At 37.0% G+C, this 24,932-nt stretch overlaps 1 protein-coding gene and 1 long non-coding RNA gene across 2 annotated transcripts; both read left to right on the plus strand.

The window, feature by feature from the left end:
• Window positions 1-247: 247 nt before the first annotated feature.
• On the plus strand, window positions 248-1,716 carry LOC104646667 (uncharacterized). The gene is made up of 3 exons (XR_740829.4): window positions 248-1,216; window positions 1,334-1,380; window positions 1,482-1,716. It is a non-coding gene; the product is annotated as an uncharacterized lncRNA (long non-coding RNA).
• A 4,120-nt stretch (window positions 1,717-5,836) lies between these two features.
• Window positions 5,837-8,935, plus strand: LOC138344048 (uncharacterized). Its single transcript, XM_069294702.1, has 4 exons — window positions 5,837-7,013; window positions 7,101-7,216; window positions 7,364-7,516; window positions 8,351-8,935. The coding sequence occupies exons 1-4, from the start codon at window positions 5,837-5,839 to the stop codon at window positions 8,933-8,935; spliced, it is 2,031 nt and encodes a 676-aa protein (XP_069150803.1).
• The last annotated feature ends 15,997 nt before the right edge of the window (window positions 8,936-24,932 follow it).

A 24,932-nucleotide genomic window follows, 5' to 3' on the forward strand; every position in this document is an offset into this window, starting at 1 on the left:
TATGTGTATCCGAGTCCTCATTCAAAATATATTATAATTGATGTGTCTACATAAAACTTACCGATAAACTTAAAAGTCTGATTATGTTATCTTAATTATACATCTATGTCAATTATATGATGTTACTTAATAGATAAATTTTTAAAAAAATTAATATATTAAAGTGTTGATATTTAAATAAATCATAAATATTTATAAAATTATATCTTAAAAAAGTGCATGAGTTATTTGGGATGTACTACTTCTTTACATTTAATCATAAATTCGAATTCAAGCTTGAAAGAGATTCATATTAAAAGTGACCTCATAAACAAGCGGTTCAACCTAAATTTAATTGGGGCTTGAATTTGGACTGAACAATTTTGGATGTCAGTTTTAGGAAACTATGATTTCTTCGTGTTTTAATAGTGTTTGGAGTGATTTTTATATTAGAATTGGTTTATTAATTGCATTTTGGACTCAATACGTAGATGAAAGATATTTTTATATCGTTTCAAATACTTTAACAGTATTTTAGGCCCTTCAGGCAAATTACTATTGCTAGCATCCGTAGTCCAGTGAATACCCCAATAAATTCATCTTCAATTGCTCTAGGATCTGTAAGGTTGGTATTATTATCAGTGTAAATAGAAAATGATAATACGACTACATCTTATCTTCGATCAAGCATGGAAATACTTAGAATTAGCTTTCCCACATTTTATCCAAGTAGCTCTAGACTTTTGCCTTAACACCTGCTCCTCCACCCTGCTCCACTCCTCAACTTCCAATAATAACATTTTTTCTTGATCAAACACCATTTGATTCTTCATATATATATATATATATATATGAAAACCCTCAACCCGGTGAAGTGGCACAACCACATAAAATAATTCCCTTTTATTTTAACTTGTTCCCAAAAATACCTTTCCCCTCCTCCCATAATGCCACCTTCATATGCAACGTAACTCTTCCTAACATAAGCAATGAAAGCCTCTTGGTTCTTCACAGAATCTTCCTCCATTTTCCAAAACAACTTTCGTACAACAACTTCTTCGACAGGATTTTTTAGTTTGCACACGTTGCCTTTAAATTTGTGTAAATCGTCGATGTTCTTCATGCTCCTTCCAAACAATATTTCCTTCAGTACCTTCCTCGACTGAATTTGAAAGTTCTCCTATCATGTCGTTATCGTTGCGCAGAAAACCGCCCGACATCTCTACCAAACATTCAGGTATGATGCCTTATGAATCTCCTCTATGTATCTTCCCAATAACATCTCCTTAACACCTTCTTTCATAACAACATAGATTTGAATGCTTTTGAATGCTCTCCTCTGTTGTGATTGTAGTGTCAGCAGAATGTCGACCCAAGTCTCCAAGAACCATCTAGGATGAGGTTTTATCAATCTCCTCCCTATGTTCTGTTTCTTTCTACTTCGACTCAGCAACTTCCTCAAAACCTTCTTCTCTAAAAAAAACTCAAAATTTTCTATGCAGTCTTTGACGTTGCGCCCACAGCGCCGGCCTCACTGCATCCAGGTACATGGTTGACAGCTTGCACTCACATTGTTGTAATCCTGTTCCATCTTGTCATTCTATTTTAACCCAATTGATTCAATGGTATAAGGATACATTTGTTTTTATATATGCGCAAATGTCATGAATGAACCTGTACGCTAGCATTAATAATAAAAAGGAAATTCCATATAATATGAGTTCAATGTTATTTTTTCTTGGATGTCTTATTTTCTATTGTCCAATTGCCTTGCCACCAATTAATTAAGAAATAGGATTGAAAAAGAATAGCTTAGCAAAACTATATAGTTAATTTTTACATTCAAGTGAACTAAATGTGTTTTAGTTGTCTGTACTGTAGAATGATGGTATTAGAATTGTTGTTCATCTTGTATTCCAAACAAATTTAGAACAAAACTTTGAACATCTTTGTAAGAAAATAAAGTTTAATAACATTTTCACAACTAGAAAATTAAAACTAGTAGCAAAACTAGAATCAGAAACAGATTTTAAAAAAAAATATACGAAATATTTTTCTTAAAGAAGAATTGTTGTTAATATGTGTCTAAAGAATCTTACCGATTCCAACAAACTTTGCAGAAACACGAAGTTACCAAGTTTAAAGAACCAGTGAAGAACAAAAGAAGAGAAGAACTGAAATTAATTCACAAATCTAAAGTTTGTAAAACACGTACCAGAATCTGAAAATTTTTAATAGGAAAAAGATCAACTCCACTGAATTCACAATTTTCGCTTAAGGAAATTATTCCCCTCTAGTATCCGAGGTTTGATTTGGAATATGACCTCCCAGGGTAAAATGATCTCAATCACTAGAGTATAGATACCAAAAACTCTGGTGTCAGCGAACCACTCAACGGCAGCAAAGTACACTTAGAATACTAGATTTAGTAGTTGAAGAAGAAGTCCATGAATTCTATATTAAAATGAGAGGAAATCCCTCAATTTATAGAAAACAAAGGGTGGTGCGAAAAAGTTCTTATTGTGCCTTACTGGAAAGGTCACAAACCTTTGGAAAAGTCACAATCTTTCAGAATGGTCGTCATCTTTCATAAAAGTCACAACTTTCCATAAAAGTCACAACTTTTCATAAAAATTGTAACTTTTCATCAAAGTCGCAACATTTCATAAAAGTCACAACTCTTCATAAAAGTCGCAACTCTTCTTTTTCCATTCACACCTTTTTTAAAATCCAACAATCCCGCGCATGAATGGGGAATGACTCGAAGACAAAGAAACGAACAAGTATGTGTACTTTACAAGCAAGAATTAATTGCATCTGGATAAGTAGGTTTCCCCTTGGACTTTCCGTAGTGAACATACGTCGGATATACTCGGTCAATCGGTAGATGCGATATCTTTGAACCGTCGAACTTTGATGTATACCTAGACAATCATATGTCACACAATTAACCCTTTACCATCTATGGTTCTTACGGTTGTGTTCGTTTTATCCATGAACACCTCCTGGTTTCATGAGAGTATAGAGAGATAGGCTTTTGACAATCATCTTCTTTGAAGTGGCTTACACTTCACACTCACATAGGTGATTTCTAACCGTATTATCGCGTAGATACACTATTTGGTCAACTCTGTAAAACTTAGCAAATCATTAAAACTATTAAACTTTATTAACTTATTAACAAGCCTTAATGTTGTATCCTTGTCCCTAAGCATTGTCTTCATCTTGAGAATGGATTGAGTTTATTGATAATGCCGAACCGTCATTCACAACTTTATTTTTCTCCTTGAATCTAGCTCTTGGGATCTCCAGTCTGCTAGATAGAGTTACCGCCATGATGACTTGTCCTAAGCCGTAAATTCATTCCCTTAGATGATCTTTTAACTTTCTCTCTAGTTAGGATTTTTTGTAAGTGGATCTGACACATTATCCTTTAACTTTACATAGTCAATTCTGATAATTCCACTAGAGTAGTTTTCTAACAGTATCATGTCTATGTCGTATATGACGAGACTTTCCGTTATACGTCATGCTCCATGCCCTACCTATTGCATATTGACTGTGAAAGTGTATGCATACTAATGCCAATGGTTTGGGCCAAAATTGAATATCTATCAAGAAATTTCGGAGTCTTTTAACTTATTCACCGACCTTATCTAGAGAACCTAGCTCAAAGATCATTGTAGATCTAGCGATACTTGTCTCTTTTGAAATATTTCTAAGAGACTGCTCCTCTACCAATAGTAAATACATCTCCACTCGTGAATTTTACTTCATTCTTCCGATGATTCAATTTGCATCACCATATCTTTCAATATTGTAGAATATTGTTATAATGCAAGACATAGTTTTAAGTATTATTTTAAATACTTCAAAACTCTATTTATTGTCATCTAATGAATTTATTTGGGATCACTTGTGAATCGACTCAGTTTAAAATAACAAATGCTATATCTGATCGCACACATTATATGATATACATCGTGCTTCCCAAAACTATAGAACAATCCAATTGTGAGTCACTTTTGTTTTCACTCTTTTGAAATGCAAAGCTCACATTTATTGGACACTTGACAATATTGACATTCAAATATTTGAACTAGTTAAGTACCTTTTCAATAAAATGAGACCATGAAAATGCTAAACATTATGGAGTTCTACGAATTCTTATATCTAAGATCGCATTAGCAACTCTAATAATTTTTTATTCCACTTGCTTTATAGCATACATTTAGTAGCATTTATGTCATTAGTGTCTCTATTGATGATCAACATATAACAAATATACAAACAAACAATGACCTTATGATTTTGATGTGAACACATTTATGACTTCCATCATTCTTCAATCCATTTGCCGACATGGTTTGATTGAATTATGTCATTGTTTTTATGCTTCCATAATGTGACTTAACAAGTTCACATACTTTCTTTTATTACCAGGTACCACAAAACCCTCGGGTTGTTCCATGTAAATTTCTTCCTCCAATTCTACATTTAAGAAAGTTCTTTTCACATCATTTGATGAATTTGGAGGTCATATACCACATTAATAATTTTTGCATCCGAATGGATGTAATTCTAATTACTAACGAGCATATATATATCGACAAGATCAAAATCTTAATTTTTTTTCTAAATCCTTTGACACAAAGTCTTGCTTTATATTTTTCAACAGTTCCATCAACTGGTATTTTTCCTTCTAAAGATTCATTTTCAACCAAAAGGTTTATTTCTTGAAGAAGATCAATTAACTTTCAATATTGTTTATTGATATGACAGTAGTTTGATATTTAACTTTCCAAAAATATTTCTGCACAATGAGATTTATACTATCCATTCTTATCACTTATTATATATTTTTCTACACTGATTTTCAATTTCGGTATTACATTGCCTAGACATTTCTATTGCTTCATCCTTACCATTTAGCAAATAGACATAGTCATTTCTGATGCAATTCTCAATAAAAGTAACAAATACTTTTTCCCACCATGAGATGATGTTAACTTCATATCATCAATGTCAGTGTAAATCAATTGTAAGGGATTAGAATTCCTTTCAACAGATTTATAAGAATGCTCAACATACTTAGATTCCACAAAAACTTGATATTTTTATTTATTGTACTCAAAATTAGGACAAACTTCTAAGTTTATCAGTTTTTCTTACAAGGTTTTGTAATTGACATGCCCCAAGTGTTCATGTCACAAACATTGACTCAAGCAAGTAAGAACAAAAAAAACATTGAGTTTGAAAAACTCTTCGCGAGATAGCTCTTTTCTCACTAATATTTTGTTCTTATTTCCTACAATTTTATGTGATACAAATGATGAGAATATAATATCAATACCATTAACTTTCCTTTAGTAACAAATCAGTAGTTTTAGTTAATAGTTAGTTACAAAGTTACAAGTTCTTAGTTACAAGTTGTTAGTTTCCAATAGTTAGTTAGAAGTTAATTGTGCTATTCATCAAGGTTATATATAGGCTCATATTGTATTCATTTTAATCAATTCACAATCAATGCAATATACACTTCTTCTTCTCACAATCTGCTCTCAAGTTAAAGCTTTCAAGTTAAAGCTTTCAAGCTCAAGTAGAAGATCATCAATGGAGTTAAATCGATGGTGTTAATCTCTTCATGGTATCAAAGCATTGGTGTCTAATTGGTCCTGTTTCGAAGTTGAATTGTGAGCCATTTTGTTGTTGTTATCAACTGATTCGATTGATTGATTGAGAGGTTGTATTGTGAATTCTTTTTGGTTTCTTCTTCTTTCTTTCTGATCGAGGAAACACATTCATATCTTAGCAAGTTCTAGATTTTTTTTTGTGTTAGATCTCTCACAGAAACACAATGACTGGCACTCAAGTTGGAGATGTTGCTTCTAGTTCAACTACATCTCGTTTGGATTTTTCCAGTCCCTTTTACCCTTATCCTTTAGAGAATGCAGGATCATCATTGTTACCTGGAGTCTTCGATGGTACTGGTTGCAGATCTTGGAGGAGAGCAGTCCTCAGAGCATTATCAGTTAAAAGTAAAATAGGTTTTATTAATGGAGCAATCGTGAAGCCTATATCTACTGATCCTAGCTTCATGCAGTGGGAAAGATGTGATGATATGGTCACATCTTGGATCTTGAATTCTTTGTCTCGAGAGTTGCGTGATAGCCTGCAATATGTGAATAATACCAAGGAGTTATGGGCAATATTAGAGGAAAGATATGATCAAACAAATGGATGTAAATTGTATCAGTTACAGAAGGAGATAAATGAGATTGTTCAAGGTACTTTAGACATCACTAAGTACTACACAACAATGAAAAAGCTGTGGGAGGAGATGAGCACAGATGACATTAATTCTCAATGCACATGTGTGTGTTCTTGTGGAGGTAAAACAAAACTACAAAAGGCTGAGCAAGACAGAAGATTGATACATTTTTTGATGGGGTTAAATGAAATGTATACTAGTGTTAGAGGTAGTATTCTCATGATGAACACTCTTCCTAGCATGGCTCAAGCTTTTGCTATTCTATGCCAAGAAGAAAAGCAAAGAGAAGTAAAGCCTCATAATCATACAGCGTTGGATTCTACTTCTCTCAATGCTTATGGACAATACCATAATAATGCAGGTTACAAAGGATTTAGAATAGATTATAGTTCATCTAAAGGGGCTGGATCCAGTTCTGGTAACAATATGTCTAGAGGGAATTCAAGTATCAATAGGTCTACCTTAGTATGTGACTATTGCAAGAAATCAGGACACACGAGAGATAGATGTTATAAACTTCATGGATATCCATCCAATCCAAAGTTTCAAAAGGGAAAAAGAACAAGTCCTGCAGCAAACATGTGTACTTCTGATATGAATGCACAACAATCTGAGGAAGAGCCTCAAATGGGAAAGCAGATGCCAATAAACCTATCCAAAGATCACTATGAACAATTACTCAACATCTTGGGAAATGTACAAACTGGAGGTTTTAATTCTGATAATTCAAACAGCATGATGAATGGGGCTGTGAATTTGGCAGGTATACTTGCTTGTTATTCCTTTATGAATGATATAGGTGATCTTTCTTGTGAATGTGTTAGGCTAACTGCTGGCTCTTGGATAACAGATTCAGGAGCATCACATCATATGACTTATGATAAAACCACTCTCACAAATATTAGAACACTTCCATATCCTTTCTTAATATCACTTCCAAATGGTTACAAGGTTAAAGTGACTCAAGTTGGTGATGCTTGTTTAAATCCAGTGTTAACTCTAAGCAAAGTGTTATTTATACCCAGCTTCAAGTTTAATCTCATTTCTGTTCATTGTTTAGCACTACAACTTAATGGAGTCATCAGTTTTGATAAATTTTCTTGCTTATTGCAGGGCCCTTCTCTGAAGAGCCCTCTGGAGCTTGGTAAGGCCAAGAATGGTCTATATTTCTTGTGTCAAAAGTGTCACAATTGCTGCAAGTCTGCTGAAAAAAAGTCATCTCACTCTAGTTGTCATCTTGTTTCAAAGTTTCACAATGTATCTTCTGTAAGACAGTCTCAAATTTCTACTGCAAATAAAGCAAATTGTAAGACTTTATCTTCTTCTCATTCTAATGATAAATGTCTTTCATTTGCTGATATCTCTAGTCACACATACAATGATGATAAACCTCTATGGCATGCTAGATTAGGACATGTACCCTTTGTAAAGATGAAGAATATAACATCCATACCTGTAAACTTTTCTCCTAAACAAACTTTTTCATGCAATATGTGCCCTATGGCTAGGCAAACTAGGATGCCATTTCCAGAAAGTACATCTATCACTACCAAAATTTTTGAACTACTACATGTTGATTTATGGGGACCATATCACATTCCTACTCATGATGGTTACCATTATTTTCTTAACATGGTTGATGACTACAGTAGGTCCACTTAGACACAACTACTAAGATGCAAAAGTAATGCTCTTCAAACCATCAAAGCTTTTGTGTCCCTCATAGAAAACCAGTTTCAAACCAAGTTGAAAACCATAAGATCAGACAATGGTTTAGAATTTACCTCATCTGAAGTTGTACATTTATTTCAAACCAAAGGCATTATACATCAAAGGACCTGTCCATATACACCTCAACAAAATGGGGTGGTAGAGAGGAAACATAAGTACTTTCTTGAAACAGCAAGAGCACTGTTGTTTCAATCAAAGTTACCTTTGAGATACTGGGGAGAGTGTGTTTTGACTGCCACATACATAATAAACAGATTGCCAACTAAACTTCTTCAAAACAAATCTCCATATGAGATATTATACCTTAAACAGCCTACCTATTCTCATCTAAAGAGTTTTGGTTGTCCTTGTTTTCCAATTGTTTTAAAGACTCACAAGGATAAATTTGAACCAAGAGCCATTCCTCATATTTTTGTTGGTTATCCATTCAATACAAAAGGATACAAAGTCTTAAATCTAGCTACAAGGAAAGTTCATACATCCAGAGATGTTGTTTTTCATGAAAGAATGTTTCCTTTTGTTCATGTTCCTGATGATGACTCTAGTTTTAGTTCTGTCTTAAAGATGCTTACTCATTCTGCTAACATGCCTTGTATGCCTGGAAAAACAAACATATTTGCTACTGATGAAATGCTGGACAATCTTACACCACATGAAGTCACTGAAAATCAAGTAACCAATATCGCTAACATACATGAAACAACATCTGCTGATTCTACAACACAAGAACCTAGAAGAACTTCCAAAACAATAAATACTCCTAGTTATCTAAAGGATTATACATATACTCTACCTAAATTACATTCCCTCAATACTTTTGTCTCTCACAATAACCATGTATGCTTCAATAGTCTTTGTTCTGATAGCCAGCAGCTAGTCACAACTATTTCACATGAATGTGAACCTAATACCTTTGAAGAGGCAATATTGCACCCTGCTTGGCACAAGCCATGACAGATGAATTTGAAGCCTTACATGCTAATGATACTTGGGAAATGGTCATGTCACTTGATGGAAAAAGGGCTATTGGTTGTAAATGGGTATACAAAATAAAGCACAAGGCTGATGGAAGTATAGAAAGGTTTAAGGCAAGGCTAGTAGTAAAAGGCTATACACAACAAGCTGGAGTAGATTACACTGAGACATTTTCACTTGTGGTGAAGATGACTACTGTTAGAACACTGATCTCATTGGCTGTTAAGAAAGGTTGGAACCTGTATCAACTAGATGTGAATAATGCATTTTTGCATAGTGATTTACATGAGGAAGTTTACATGGTACCTCCACAAGGTCTTACAACAAGATGTGATAACATGGTGTGCAAATTAAAGAAATCTTTGTATGGGCTAAAGCAGGAAAGTAGGCAATGGTATGAGAAGCTAGCAGACAGTCTGTGTTCAAGGGGATATCAGTATTCAGACAGTGACTATTCCTTGTTCTACAAGAAGAAGGGGAGTTCCTTGGTATTTGTTGCTACATACGTGGATGATATAATCATGACTGGGAATAATGTTGATGAAATCAATTCCTTAAAGTGTTTCCTGCATGACCAATTCAAAATAAAGGACTTGGGGAAACTACATTACTTCTTAGTCCTGGAAATATTGTATAGAGATGATGGTGTTATTGTTTCTCAAAGGAAGTTCACTTCTGATTTTCTGAAAGATTTTGATTTGTTGAGTTGCAAAATTACTTCATCACCACTTGATTCCACTGAAAAATTGAAGGCCACTGATGGTGAGTTGTTGAGTGAACCTTCTCAATATAGGAAGTTGATTGGAAAACTCAACTTCCTAACTAACACTAGAATGGACATATCCTATAGTGTACAACATCTGAGTCAGTTCATGCAATCACCCAAGGAACCACATTTGAAAGCAGCCTACCATGTACTCAGGTACTTGAAACAAGATCCAACTATGGGTATTTTTATTTCAAACAAGGGTAATCTTACTGTGAGTGCATACTGTGATTCTGATTGGGCTGCTTGCCCTGAATCAAGGAGATCTGTTAGTGGTTACCTAGTTCTTATGGGAGATAGTCCTATCAGCTGGAAATCCAAGAAGCAGGCAACAATATCACTGTCATCTGCTGAAGCTGAATACAGGGCAATAAGACAGGTTGTGGGAGAGCTAGTATGGTTTGAGAGGTTGCTGAATGAGTTGAATGTGCGTGTTCTCTACCAATACATGTTCATTGTGACAGCCAAGCAGCAGTTCACATTGCCAAGAACCCAGTTTTTCATGAAAGAACAAAACATATTGAGATTGATTGCCATTTTGTAAGGACTAAGCTTCATCAGGGGTTAATCACACTTCATCACATATCCACAGATTTACAGTTGGCAGACATCCTCACCAAAGCTTTAACTGGAGTTAAACACAATTCTTTGTTACACAAGTTGTCTGTGTTTGCATCACCTCCAACTTGAGGGGGGGTGATGAGAATATAATATCAATACCATTAACTTTCTGTTAGTAACAAATCAGTAGTTTTAGTTAATAGTTAGTTACAAAGTTACAAGTTGTTAGTTTTCAATAGTTAGTTAGAAGTTAGTTGTGCTATTCATCAAGGTTATATATAGGCTCATATTGTATTCATTTTAACCAATTCACAATCAATGCAATATACACTTCTTCTTCTCACAATCTGCTCTCAAGTTAAAGCTTTCAAGTTCAAGCTTTCAAGCTCAAGTAGAAGATCATCAATGGAGTTAAATCGATGGTGTTAATCTCTTCAACAAACATTGTTTAGATTGTCAAATATCCTTTTCAGAAGGACATTTCCATAAATTTCAATGTGATTGTTATAGAACTACCTATGAACAAATTTTCATCGGGTTCAATAAAGACAATATAGTCCAACTGTTATTTTCACAAAAACATAACAAATGACTATTCACCAATATTCATGTCTATGCAAATATTTTTATTATAATAGACATATCTTTGTATGAAAAATCACAACATTTTAAGTGATTTTTTTTCATAAAAAGAACACAATTCTTTTGAACAAATATATATATAATTTGGATGTTTGATACTAGTCGCACTATATACTAGTAATAGAGAAACTCAACAACCACAGTACCAAATATACTTCAAGAATTTTGTGGGTATAACATAATACAAAAGTATCATTGAATTTCATATTTTTTGCTCCAAAGTTTAATTAGGCACCAAGTCTAATCATAAGCAAATAACCCCCACATTTCAAATGTGATCTCAAAAACAATTTTTCCACATATTTTAATGTTGGAAACATTATTCTCCAAAAGAATTATAGTGCTGCAATTCTCTTTGACAATGTTTACACAATGTTAAAGTTCATTCTATAGAGACACAAAATCACAAATTCTAAGTCCTTGGTATTTTTCCTCTGTCATGAATAGACATACCACTTAGTTTAAATACTAACAATAAGGACAAAAAAAATTGTACAATTTGTCTCTATATTACATTGAAGTTTATAGAAAATCAAAAGTACAATACTGACTTATTATGTGAAGTTTTCATATTCTTCAAACCAATTACATAGTCCAATTTATCTAGAGTATAAAACTATAAAAGTTTTTAGTCTACAAAAATCAGACCCACTAACATTTCTCATGGAGTACAAAACTACAAAAGTCTTTTTTTTCTCCAAACAGAATAACACATATTCTTTATCACATAGAAATGTTTTTCTTATCAAATAGTCTTCCAACTATAACATTTTGACATATTATTTTATCAAACAAAAATATGCATCTCTCATTTTTGCAAACTAAAGAATTTTAAAAGAAACAATATTTGCGAAGTAAAATTCATTCCACAACATATGGTTTGCAGATCTTTTTCCAAAGATACACATAATTAAAAAAAATCAAAGATGATAACTCTTAGAAACTATTTTCCTCCATACATAATTTAATAAGAAGGTTACCTGGTAATCTTTAAACGGAATACCGTAAAAATTTTCTGTTTACATTCTCATTTCGACGTTGCTAAACAAAGCAACGAATTATGAAGAAGTAATGCATTTACTTCTACTTCCATAATCAGATTCTCTAAATCAGTAGAATACAAAAATACTAACAGTATAATAATTTCCTTAAGATTGTTGTTCATCTTGTATTCCAAACATACTTAGAACAAAACTTTGAACATCTTTGTAAGAAAACAAAGTTTAAGAACATTTGCACAACTAGAAAATTAAAACTAGTAGCGAAACTAGAATCGGAAACAGATTTTAAAAAAAAATATACGAAATATTTTTCTTAAAGAAGAATTGTTGTTAATATGTGTCTAAAGAATCTTACTGATTCCAACAAACTTTGCAGAAACACGAAGTTACCAAGTTTAATGAACCAGTGAAGAACAAAAGAAGAGAAGAACTGAAATTAATTCACAAATCAAAAGTTTGTAAAACACGTACCAGAATTTGGAAATTTTTAATACGAAAAAGATCAACTCCACTGAATTCACAGTGTCCCCTTAAGGAAATTATTCCCCTCTAGTATCCGAGGTTTGATTTGGAATATGACCTCCCAGGGTAAAATGATCTCAATCACCTGAGTATAGATACCAAAAACTCCGGTGTCAGCGAACCACTCAACGACAGTAAAGTACACTTAGAATAATAGATTTAGTAGTTGAAGAAGAAGTCCATGAATTCTATATTAAAATGAGAGGAAATCCCTCAATTTATATAAAACAAAGGATGGTGCGAAAAGGTTCTTATTGTGCCTTACAAGAACGGTCACAAACCTTTGGAAAAGTCAGATTCTTTCAGAACGGTCATCACCTTTCATAAAAGTCACAACTTTCCATAAAAGTCACAACTTTCCATAAAAGTCACAACTTTTCATAAAAATTGCAACTTTTCATCAAAGTAGCGACATTTCATAAAAGTCATAACTCTTCATAAAAGTCGCAACTTTTCATTTTCCATTCACACCTTTTTTAAAATCCAACAAGAATAACATACTGAAAGTAATGAACTAAAAGATCACCAAAAGGTAAGAGTCTTACATAACATTCTTCCCTTAACAATACATTGTTTTGCTTCCACACCATTTCACGATTGCAGCTCTTGAAATGTCTTTTTCCCTTTATAGCAAGTTTGCCATAGATATTTAATCAAAAACTAGGTGAATTTTTTTTTAATTAGTCTCAAGAAGGTTCAGTACTCTTAGCACATACTCAAGAAAGTTCAATTCACTCTTGCACGCCAAATGTATGATTATCTTCAATTCTTAGAATCCATTAGCACCACAACAAAAATGATCATTAGCGGCAATTAAGAATTAATTATCGTTAAATATGTATTTTTAGCGGCTATTGTCACTCTTTGTATATGTCCCTAAAGCCTTTAGCGACATGGGTTCTAATGACACTTAACAGATACCGGCAATGACTTTAGCATTCTTTATTAATGTCAATATTTAATGCCGCTAAAAGTTATTTTTGTTGTAGAGATGCTTGAAAACTGCCCCCTACATTATTTCAATGCTTTTTCCCTTTTTACTTATAATCTAAATCCCAGGTGTTATGGGTATCAAACAATTTCTGTTTGTTGTAAGATGTAACACTTTGTTTTTTGCCTTATAATACTCTACCTCGGAGGTTTTGTGTATAAATAAATCCTTTAGATTCACACAAGCTTTTACTCTGCTTTAGATCTCCTTTCCATATCTTTTCGCTCTTTTTCATTTTGAAATTATACTTGACACTATACATCAGATCCTTCTTTGTAATCTACATTTGTTTATAGGTTGTTCAAAATTGCTCTGTAATCTTAAAATTCTTATACCGACACCACACGAAAAGAATATATTTACCCATCTTTATAACTTAAAACATATTAACATGTTCCTTTTACCTTTAGATAACATTTAGTAGTTAGAAATTATCCTATACTACTCTTCTTCTGGTACCCACTTCGTGATTAAAAACTGTCTTTTCCCTTATTCCATTGTCTGTTACGTATTACTTATAATTTACCTTTCAAGTGTTGTTCCTTTCAAAGAATACTACTACTATGATTCAATAAGATATATACTTTTTTCTTATACTCCGTCGAGATTCTTAACCTGAGAAGCAAAACGTATAAATACAAGTTCTCAACTAGAGAAGAAAAATACTATGGTATTGTTACTATTCTAATCATTATCTCTCTATGCTTATGGATAATGGGCCAAAAGAATTCTTGAACTTCAAACCTAAAACAGAAAGACGTGAACCACATCGTTGTCTTTGCCACATTTACACTTACCATTATGTATGGCTGGAAGCTTGGAACTTTATGTATACTTTATATTGTCTTTCCCATTGTTGCCTTATGATCATCTTTGTTAATTGCAGTTCATCTCTTAACCGCATCACAAGGTATTCTCACAACTTCTGAATCGGAAAAGATAAATATTAAGGTATATTTGCAATGCTAACCATTGCTTATCTATGCTTATAGCTACTAGGCAAAAAAACACTCCTGAACTGCGGGTCAAAAACAAACTTATTTGCATTATTATCTTAGCCACTTTTAACATTTTACTTTATCTATGGCTGGAGCTTTGAAATTTTAAAACATTATGCTAATTTTGTATAATTTCGTGCCTTCCCTGTTATCAAATTAAGGTCGCCTTTGTTTATTACAGTTCAATCTCTTAGCCGAGCTTTTTTCTATATTCATTTAATTTCAAAAGTTCTACTCTTTTGCCTTAGAAGTTGTGTGAAATTCCACCTCAATGCTCAAACCCCAATGCACCATCCAAGTATGATTTTATAAATTTTATCTTGGTTTATAAAGTATATTATCATCATACTGAGGAGTTGAGATATTAAGATGCAAGTTACCATCCCCAAGGTGACCATACACGACTAGTTATGTTGAAGCATTTGTTAACTTTCAATTATCAAAATCAAATGATAAGATTGATAGGATCGAATCCACATACACACTTGATGAATTAAGAACACAATAACTTTCAAGAGAAAGAGATGAGAGATCTAGAGAGAGAAAGAGAGAAACCAATATTTTGTGATAACACCCCGTGAGTCGCTTCCACGGCGGTGGGTATATATATATTAATGATTCAGAGTATTTTAGGTTATAGACAAACACACTTCTGAAGCCTGGATCCAACTCACTGTTGTTCCACGTATGGTGTAAATGTACCCGGATGTACTCTTACTCGAGTCCACATCCCCACCAAGATCAGCATCCACAAAACCCTGTAGAGTCACCTTGCCTTTGCCAAAATAAAGTGAAGTACTGGATGTACCTCTCATATATCTCAGAAGCCACTTCACAGCTTCCTAATGCTCTTTCCCCGTGTTCGTCGTGTACCTGCTAACAACTCCCGCTGCATGTGCTATATCAGGTCTAGTGTAGACCATAACATACATCAAACTCCCAACTGCTGAAGCATATGGAACAAGTGTCATATGCTCACGCTCCTCGGTTGTCTTGGGTGATTGCTCCTTTGACAAATTAAAGTGATTTGACAATGGAGTAGTCCTGGTTTTAGCATCATTAACCCTGAATCTTCTCAACACCTTCTCAATGTACAACTCTTGAGATAGATTTAAAGTGTCAGCTGATCTATCCCGAGAAATTCTCATCCCCAAAATCTGCTTCGCTGGACCCAAATCTTTCATCTCAAATGTTGCAGACAACTTTGTCTTCAGATTGTTAATCTCTCTCATACTAGATCCTGCAATCAACATATCATCCACATACAAGAGTAGGAAGACATATGAATCAGTATATTTCTTGAAGTAAAAACAAGGATCCTTTTCAGCTTTGCAGAATCCACTCTTGGTCATGAAGGAGTCAAACTTCTTGTACCATTACCTTGGTGCTTGCTTTAGTCCATACAAGCTCCTTGTGAGTTTGCACACCATGTGTTCCATGCCTGGAATCACAAATCCTTCCGGTTTCGGCATATAGATCTCTTTGTCCAGATCTCCATGTAAAAATGCTATTTTTACATCCATTTGCTCTAGTGCAAATTCTCGGATGCAACAATACTCAACAGAATTCGAATAGAGGTTAATTTCACAACAGTAGAGAATATTTCAGCATAATCAATATCTTTCCTTTGTGAATATCCTTTAACCACTAAACGAGCCTTGAACCTTCTTTTGCCATCTGGTTCAGTCTTGATTCTGAACACCCACTTGTTCAGCAAAGCTCTCTTCGCTGCAGGTAACTCAGTCAACACCCATGTGTCGTTCTTCTCAAGTGACCTCATCTCATCATCCATGGCTTGCTCCCACTTGATCGAATCCTCCACATGTAGGGCCTCATCAAAAGACTCTGGTTACCCCTCATCAGTCAGCAATAGATAGTGTAATGAAGGTGAATACCTGGTGCCCTGATGGTTCTGGATGATCTCCTTAACACCTGCTCAGGTGTAACATGCTCCACTTTAGATTCTTTAGTAGGAGTTGGTTGAGAATCTGATTCGACATCTATGGGGTTACTCTTCTCCAACTCAACCTCAACTTCCACTTGTTTACTAATCTCTAGAACCTTCTGCTCTCTGTCCTTGTATAGGACACACTCATCAAATGTCACGTCACAATGTCTCAGGATCAATCTGTTTTTGTCATCCCAAAATCTGTAACAAATAAATCAGAACCATTGACTATGAAGTAACACTTCACAGCCTTGACATCAAGCTTGTCTCTCTTTTTTGGATTAACATGAACATAAGCAGTGCAACCAAAAGTCCTCAAGTGTGAGTACTTGAGTTCTTTTTCCTGTCCACACCTCCTCTGGAATCTTGAACCCTAAAGGAATTGATGGTCCCCTGTTGATCAAGTATGAAGTTGTGCTCACAGCATCCGCCCAAAATGTTTTGGGCAGGCCACATTGTATCCTTATACTCCTTGCACGCTCATCAATGTTCTGTTCATCCTCTCAGCAATTCCATTCTGCCTTGCCTTACCAGGAACTGTTCTCATCAATCGATTCCCTCAGCTGTATAGAATGCCTTGAACTCTAATTTGTCATACTCTCCTCCATTGTCAGACCTTAGGCATTTGACTTTCAAACCGATTTGATTCTCAACTTCAGCTTTCCACTTCTTGAAAGTTGCAAACACACCTGACTTATGCTTTAGGAAATAAACACATACCTTCCTGCTGAAATCATCAATGAAGGTAACATACAATAAGGATCCTCCAAGTGATGATACTGGAGATGGTCCCCAAACATCTGTATGGACCATTTCCAACCGCAATTTCTTTAGCTCTCTAGGAGTTTTTGTGAAGCTTACTCTTTTCTGTTATCCCAACACAGCTCTCGCAAAGACCCATATCAACAGACTTCAGACCCTTTAATGCTCCTTTTGCTACCAGTATTTTCATTCCTTTAACACTCATGTGTCCAAGTCTGTTGTGCCACATACATGAACCGGAATCACCTTCAGCAACAACGACCATGATAATACACCCTGCAGTGGTGTACAAGATTCCATATTTTGTGCCACGAGCTACTACCATAGCACATTTCACAATCTTCCATGAACCTTTCCCAAACTCTGCTGCATATTCTGTGTTATCCAACTAACCAACAGAGATCACATTTTTCTTGAGCCCAGGAATTGTAACGACCTGTTTAGTCATTTTGAGTAGCAGATTTTATTTCTGGAAAAACAGGTTGAGATGACGGAACCCACGACGGACCATCATGGCACGACGGACCGTCCAGGGGTCTCGTTTCAAAACACTTAGAAATTCTGAAAAATGGGTACTGAAATCGACTCTCTGAACTTCGTAACGGAATGGCAGGACGGACCGTCACAGACTCTTCAGAGAATTGAGTCTCTGAACTCTGTGACGGAGCAGCAGGACGGCCCGTCGCAGGCACGACGGCCCGTCACAGGCTGCGTAATCCAGGCTGGGTCGGATTTCTGTGAAGTAATGTAAGGGGCATTTTGGACTATTCCTGCTTTAATTATAAAGTTAGTGGGTTAATATTAATAAGTCTAATTACTTGGGGGTTAAAAGAGGTAACCTTGAGTAAATTAGTGGGTTATTCTTGCCATCTTTTATTCTTAATTATATGCTAATTAGGGTAAAAGAAAGAGGGTTTGAATAAGAAAAAGAAAAGAACAGAAAGAGAGAGAGGGGATCGAACGAGAAAGAGGAGAAACGAGGAAACGAAAAAGGCTTGGAAAATTGCTTGCTTGATCCAAATTCTTCGGTGGAGGTAGGTTATGGTTTTTATGCTATTTGTAGTAAACTCTTAATAGCGAATGATATGTATTGGGTAGTGTTGTAAACCCTTCAATATGCTTAATTGTATGCTTGCATGAATGTGATTATATAATTGTGATAAAATAAGCATGATGAAGCTATTGAATCCTAAATCTTGAGAAACCCTAATCTACTTTGTTAATGATGATGCCTTTGTGTAAAAGAAGGCTTGATGAACGAAAGTAAAGAGATTAGGGGATCGGGTGCCACGTTCCGGTACCAGGATAGAATATGGATCGGGTGTCACGTTCCGACACCAGGATAGTATATGGATCGGGTGCCACGTTCCGATACGAGGATAGTATATGAGGATCGGAGTGTCACGTTCCAACACCAGGATAGTATATGGATTGGGTGACGTTCCGATCCCAGGATAGAATATGGATCGGGTGTCACATTCCGACACCAGGATAGAATGAGGATCGGAGTGTCACATTCCGACACCAGGATAGTATATGAGGAGCGGAGTGTCACGTACCGACACGAGAGGAATAAAGATAATGAATCTTGAAAGATGTTAATATACTCAATCTAATGAACCTAATTCCCAAATGAGTATGATGAGGAGGCGTGAGTCCTCATTGATGTGCTTGGTGTTGTAACCAAGGGTTATGGTAATTGTAAATGCTGCATGTTGAGTATTGTAGTTGATTTTATGATGTTACCTTATATATACTGTTTTCTATTTTGAGTTGGCCGATGATACCTACTCAGTACTTGTGTTGTACTGACCCCTACTTGTATTTGTTTTCTTTGTAAATTGTGGAGTGCAGCAAACGTACTGTCATTTTCAACTCAACCGCAACTCTAGCCAGTCTTCGTCACACCAGATTTCAGGGTGAGCTAAAGCTTCTAGCTTGGACTGGATCTTCCTCTTCATGTCTTGATGCCTTGAAGTTCCGGCATGGACTAGCTGTTTATGTATTTTAGCTTCTTAGATACTCTTAGATTTAGTAATTTTAAGTAGATGTTCTTGTGATGATGACTTCCAGATTTTGGGGATAATAATAGTTGTTGAGTTTTTAGAAGTTATTGAATTGGTTTTTATTAATGAGTTAATTCTTCCGCATTACTTTCTGTTGATATTATATTGAAATGTTAAGGTTTAGATTGGTTGGTTCGCTCACATAGGAGGGTAAGTGTGGGTGCCAGTAGCGATTCGATTTGGGTCGTGACGAACTTGGTATCAGAGCATTAGGTTCGTTGGTCTCATCACACAAGAACGAGTCTAGTAGAGTCTTAAGAAACGGTAGGGGGACGCCTTTACTTTTCTTTGAGAGGCTATAAGACTTTAGAAAAATTCCATTCTTTCTTTCTTTCTTTCGTGCTATTACTTGGGTCCAATTGGTATCTAGGTGATACAAATTGGTATCTGAACATCTTCACTCTATTTCACAGATGGTTAGAACTAGAGCAACAACTGCGCCAACATCAACATCGGCAAGACAAGAAGAGTCTGAGCCAGCCACTGGGGCTGTAGCTCGAGGAAGAGTAGCGGCAAGAGGCCGTGGTAGTGGTCGCGGGAGGACGTCCTCTAGAGGAAGGGGACGAGCACCTAGCCCATCTGATACTAGGGCGGTGACTCCTCCACCGACTGAAGAAGTAGTAAGAGAAGGGGGGGATGGGGAAAATGAACAAGTGCAGAATGAGGGGCTGCCACCCCAGCCTACCCCAGAGATGATAAATCAGGTGCTTGCTTATCTTAATGGGTTATCTGATCAAGGTCAAACACCTCCAGTGTTTTCTGCACCAGCACCTCAGGCTCCGGAGGTACAACATGCGGCTACTGTGGCTCCCCGCATGGATGCCTCATTGGAAATAGGCACATTTCCTCATCTGACTGCAGGGCCTGTAATGACAAATGATCAGCATGAACTTTTCAGTAAGTTCTTGAAATTGAAACCTCCAGTCTTCAAGGGTGCTGAATCGGAGGATGCTTATGATTTTCTGGTTGACTGTTATGAGCTACTACACAAGATGGGTATAGTAGAACGGTTTGGTGTTGAGTTTGTGACTTATCAGTTTCAAGGGAACGCCAAAATGTGGTGGCGTTCACATGTTGAGTGTCAACCAACAGAGGCGCCACCTATGACTTGGGCATCATTCTCTAGCTTGTTTATGGAGAAGTATATTCCCCGGACTTTGAGGGATAGGAAAAGAGATGAATTTTTGAGCCTAGAGCAAGGTAGGATGTCGGTTACTGCATATGCGGCTAAGGTTCGTGCATTATCCCAGTATGCCACCCAACTATGTTTCAGTCCACAAGAGCGGATTCACCGTTTTGTGAAGGGGTTGAGATCAGAGTTGCGGATTTCAGCCTTACAGGTAGCGGCAATAGCGAAATCGTTTCAAGAAGTGGTAGACTTCGTGGTAGACGTAGAGGGAGTGAAGCCAGATGACTTCACTATGGCAACTACATCAAAAAGGTTTCGAAAGGGAGGTGAGTTTAATGGTTCTTACTCTAGAGGACAGGGTTCAGGAGGTTACTCAGTCCGACCAATCCAGTCTTCACTACAGACTGTAGTTGGGGGTCCACCTCAGACCGGTCAACACTTCTCTGAGAGACCTATGCTTGAATCCAGAGAGTGTTATGGATGTGGGGAGACTGGACACATCAAGAGGTATTGTCCAAAATAGAGTTACAGACCTCCAAATGTTAGAGGTAGAGGTGGTTATGGAAGAGGCCGTCATTCCAGAGGACGCGGTGGTCGAGGTAATGGTGGCCACTAAAACGGCCGAGGTGATGGGCAAACTGGAGCCACTACATCACAACATGGTAGGGGCAACGGACAGATGAACGATAGGGCCCATTGTTACGCTTTCCCTGGGCGGTCTGAAGTGGAGGCATTTGATGCTGTCATCACAGGTAATCTTCTGGTTTGTGATTGCTTGGCTTCTGTATTGTTTGATCCTTGATCCACATTTTCTTATGTATCTTCCTCATTTGCTAATGGTCTAAATTTACATTGTGAATTTCTTGATATGCCTATTCGTGTTTCTACTCCGGTGGGTGAGTGTGTGGTAGTTGAAAAGGTATATAGGTCTTGTTTGGTAAACTTTGTGGGGAGCAACACTTATGTAGATTTGGTTATCTTAGAAATGGATGATTTTGATGTGATTCTGGGTATGACTTGGCTTTCTCCGCAATTTGCAATCTTGGATTGTAATGCTAAAACGGTGACGTTAGCCAAGCCTGGGACAGACCCGTTAGTGTGGGAAGGTGACTACACTTCCAATCCGGTCCGCATCATCTCCTTTCTTCGTGCTAAGAAAATGATTAGTAAAGGGTGTTTAGCTTTCTTGGCACATCTCAAGGATGACACTACCCAAGTACCTTCGATTGAGTCGGTTTCAGTAGTTCGTGAATTTCTGGATGTGTTCCCTGCAGATCTTCCTGGTATGCCACCGGATAAGGATATTGACTTCTGTATTGATCTCGAACCGGGCACACGCCCCATTTCTATACCCCCTTATAGAATGGCTCCCGCGGAGTTAAGAGAGTTAAAGGCACAACTTCAAGAGTTATTGAACAAAGGCTTTATTAGACCAAGTGCATCTCCTTGGGGTGCTCCGGTTTTGTTTGTAAAGAAGAAGGATGGGAGTTTTCGAATGTGTATAGACTACAGACAACTAAACAAGGTAACCATAAAGAACAAGTATCCTCTTCCCCGCATTGATGACTTGTTCGATCAGTTACAAGGTGCTTGTGTCTTCTCTAAGATTGACTTGAGATCTGGTTATCATCAATTGAAAATACGGGCAACGGATGTGCCAAAGACTGCTTTTCGAACGAGGTATGGGCATTACGAATTTGTAGTGATGTCTTTTGGTCTAACGAATGCCCCTGCTGCATTCATGAGCTTGATGAACGGGATTTTTAAGCCATATTTGGACCTCTTCGTGACCGTATTTATTGATGATATACTAGTATACTCAAAGAGCAAGAAGGAACATGAAGAGCATTTGAGAATGGTATTGGAAATGTTGAGGGAGAAAAAGCTTTATGCCAAGTTCTCTAAGTGTGAGTTTTGGCTAGATGCAGTGTCCTTCTTGGGGCACGTGGTTTCTAAGGATGGAGTGATGGTGGATCCTTCTAAGATTGAGACAGTGAAGAATTGGGTGAGACCTACTACTGTGTCAGAAATAAGGAGCTTTGTTGGGTTAGCTAGCTACTACCGTCGATTTGTCAAGGGATTCTCTTCTATTGCTTCCCAATTGACGAACTTGACTAAGCAGAATGTTCCATTTGTATGGTCACACGAATGTGAGGAAAGCTTTCAGAAGCTCAAAACTTTGTTGACTACCGCACCTATCCATACCTTGCCAGTAGAGGGTAAGAACTTCATTGTTTATTGTGATGCATCCTATTCGGGTTTGGGTACAGTACTAATGCAAGAGAAGAGTGTGATTGCTTATGCTTCGAGGCAATTAAAAGTGCATGAACGTAACTATCCAACCCATGATTTGGAATTGGCTGCGGTAGTGTTTGCATTAAAGCAATGGAGACACTATTTATATGGGGTTAAGTGTGAGGTCTACACGGATCATCGTAGCCTTCAGTATGTCTTTACTCAGAAAGATTTGAACTTGAGACAGAGAAGATGGATGGAACTACTGAAGGACTACGACATCACCATTTTGTATCATCCGGGGAAGGCGAATGTTGTAGCGGATGCTTTAAGTAGAAAGGCGGGAAGCATGGGAAGTCTAGGTCACTTGCAAACTTCTAGACGCCCTTTGGCTAGAGAGGTTCAGACTCTAGCTAATGACTTGATGAGATTAGAAGTAAATGAGAAGGGAGGATTGTTGGCTTCTGTGGAGTCAAGATCTTCTTTTCTTGACAAAATTAAGGGAAAACAGTTTGATGATGAGAAACTAAGAAGAATCCAAGATAAGGTATTGCGAGGAGAGGCTAAGGAAGCACAAATCGATGAGGAAGGTGTTTTGAGAATCAAGGGAAGGGTATGTGTGCCCCGTGTTGATGATTTGATCAACACTATTCTGACAGAAGCTCATAGTTCAAGGTATTCTATACATCCGGGTGCAACCAAGATGTATCGTGACCTAAAACAACACTTTTGGTGGAGTAGAATGAAGCGCGATATTGTTGACTTTATTGCCAAGTGTCCAAACTTTCAACAATTAAAGTATGAACACCAAAGGCCCGGAGGAACACTTCAGAGAATGCCCATTCCGAAATGGAAATGGGAAAGAATTGCAATGGACTTTGTGGTTGGTCTTCCAAGGACAATGGGTAAGTATGACTCCATTTGGGTGATTGTTGATAGGTTAACTAAATCTTCTCATTTCATTCCAGTCAAGGTGACTTACAATGCAGAAAAGTTAGCCAAACTTTACATCTCGGAAGTGGTGCGATTACATGGGGTTACACTATCCATCATATCAGATAGAGGTACGCAGTTTACTTCTAAGTTTTGGAAAACATTGCATGCGGAATTGGGTACTAGGTTGGACCTTAGTACTGCGTTTCATCCTCAGACCGATGGTCAGTCTGAAAGGACGATTCAAGTGTTGGAGGATATGCTTCGTGCATGTGTGATAGATTTTGGTGGTCATTAGGATGGCTTCCTACCCTTACCGGAGTTTTCATACAATAATAGCTATCACTCAAGTATTGATATGGCCCCATTTGAAGCATTGTATGGGAGGAGATGTAGGTCTCCCATTGGTTGGTTTGATGCATTCGAGGTTAGACCTTGGGGTACTGACCTTTTGAGGGATTCGATAGAGAAAGTGAAGTCTATTCAAGAAAAGCTGTTAGCGGCGCAAAGTAGACAAAAAGAATACGCAGATCGAAAGGTTAGAGACTTAGAGTTCATGGAAAGTGAACAAGTCTTGTTGAAAGTTTCGCCAATGAAAGGGGTGATGTGATTTGGAAAAAGGGGTAAGCTATGTCCAAGGTACATTGGTCCCTTTGAAGTACTAAAGCGAGTAGGAGAGGTGGCTTATGAGTTAGCCTTGCCTCCAGGGCTGTCCGGAGTACATCCGGTATTCCATGTGTCGATGTTGAAAAGATACCATGGGGATGGAAACTACATTATCCGTTGGGATTCAATTTTGCTTGATGAGAACTTGTCTTATGAGGAGGAGCCTGTTGCTATTTTAGATAGAGAAGTTCGCAAGTTGAGGTCAAGAGAGATTGCATCCATCAAGGTGCAATGGAAGAATCGACCGGTTGAAGAAGTCACTTGGGAGAAGGAGGCGGATATGCGAGAAAAATACCCACATCTATTTACAGATTCAGGTACTCCTTTTCGCCCTTGTTTTCCTTCCTTTGATCGTTCGGAGACGAACGATGGGTAAATTGGTATCTAATGTAACGACCCGTTTAGTCGTTTTGAGCAACAGACTTCAATTCTGGAAAAACTGGCAGAAGCGACGGACCCCACGACGGAACGTCATGGGCACGACGGACTGTCGCAGGGTCTCGTTTCAAAACACTTAGAAAATCTGAAATTGGGTACTGAAAATCGACTCTCTGAACTTTGTGACGGAATGGCAGGACGGACCGTCACAGGTGTGACGGACCGTCACAGACTCTTCAGAGAAATTGAGTCTCTGAACTATGCGACGGACAGCAGGACGGACCGTCGCAGGCGCGACGGCCCGTCACAATTTGCGTAATCCCAGTTGGAGTTGAATTTCTGGTTAAGCTTTAAGGGACGTTTTTGACTATTCTTGCC

This window comes from Solanum lycopersicum, chromosome 1 (assembly GCF_036512215.1).
Source record: "Solanum lycopersicum chromosome 1, SLM_r2.1".
In the NCBI taxonomy this organism is placed as follows: Eukaryota; Viridiplantae; Streptophyta; class Magnoliopsida; order Solanales; family Solanaceae; genus Solanum; species Solanum lycopersicum.

Excerpts from the sequence above, each read along its gene's own strand:
- LOC138344048 (XM_069294702.1), top strand. The coding sequence starts at position 5,837 with ATGACTGGCACTCAAGTTGGAGATGTTGCTTCTAGTTCAACTACATCT. Across the intron at positions 7,217-7,363 it reads ACAAGGTTAAAGTGACTCAA|GGCCCTTCTCTGAAGAGCCC; the intron begins GTTGGTGATGCT and ends TGCTTATTGCAG. Across the intron at positions 7,517-8,350 it reads AGTTTCACAATGTATCTTCT|ACTCACAAGGATAAATTTGA; the intron begins GTAAGACAGTCT and ends ATTGTTTTAAAG.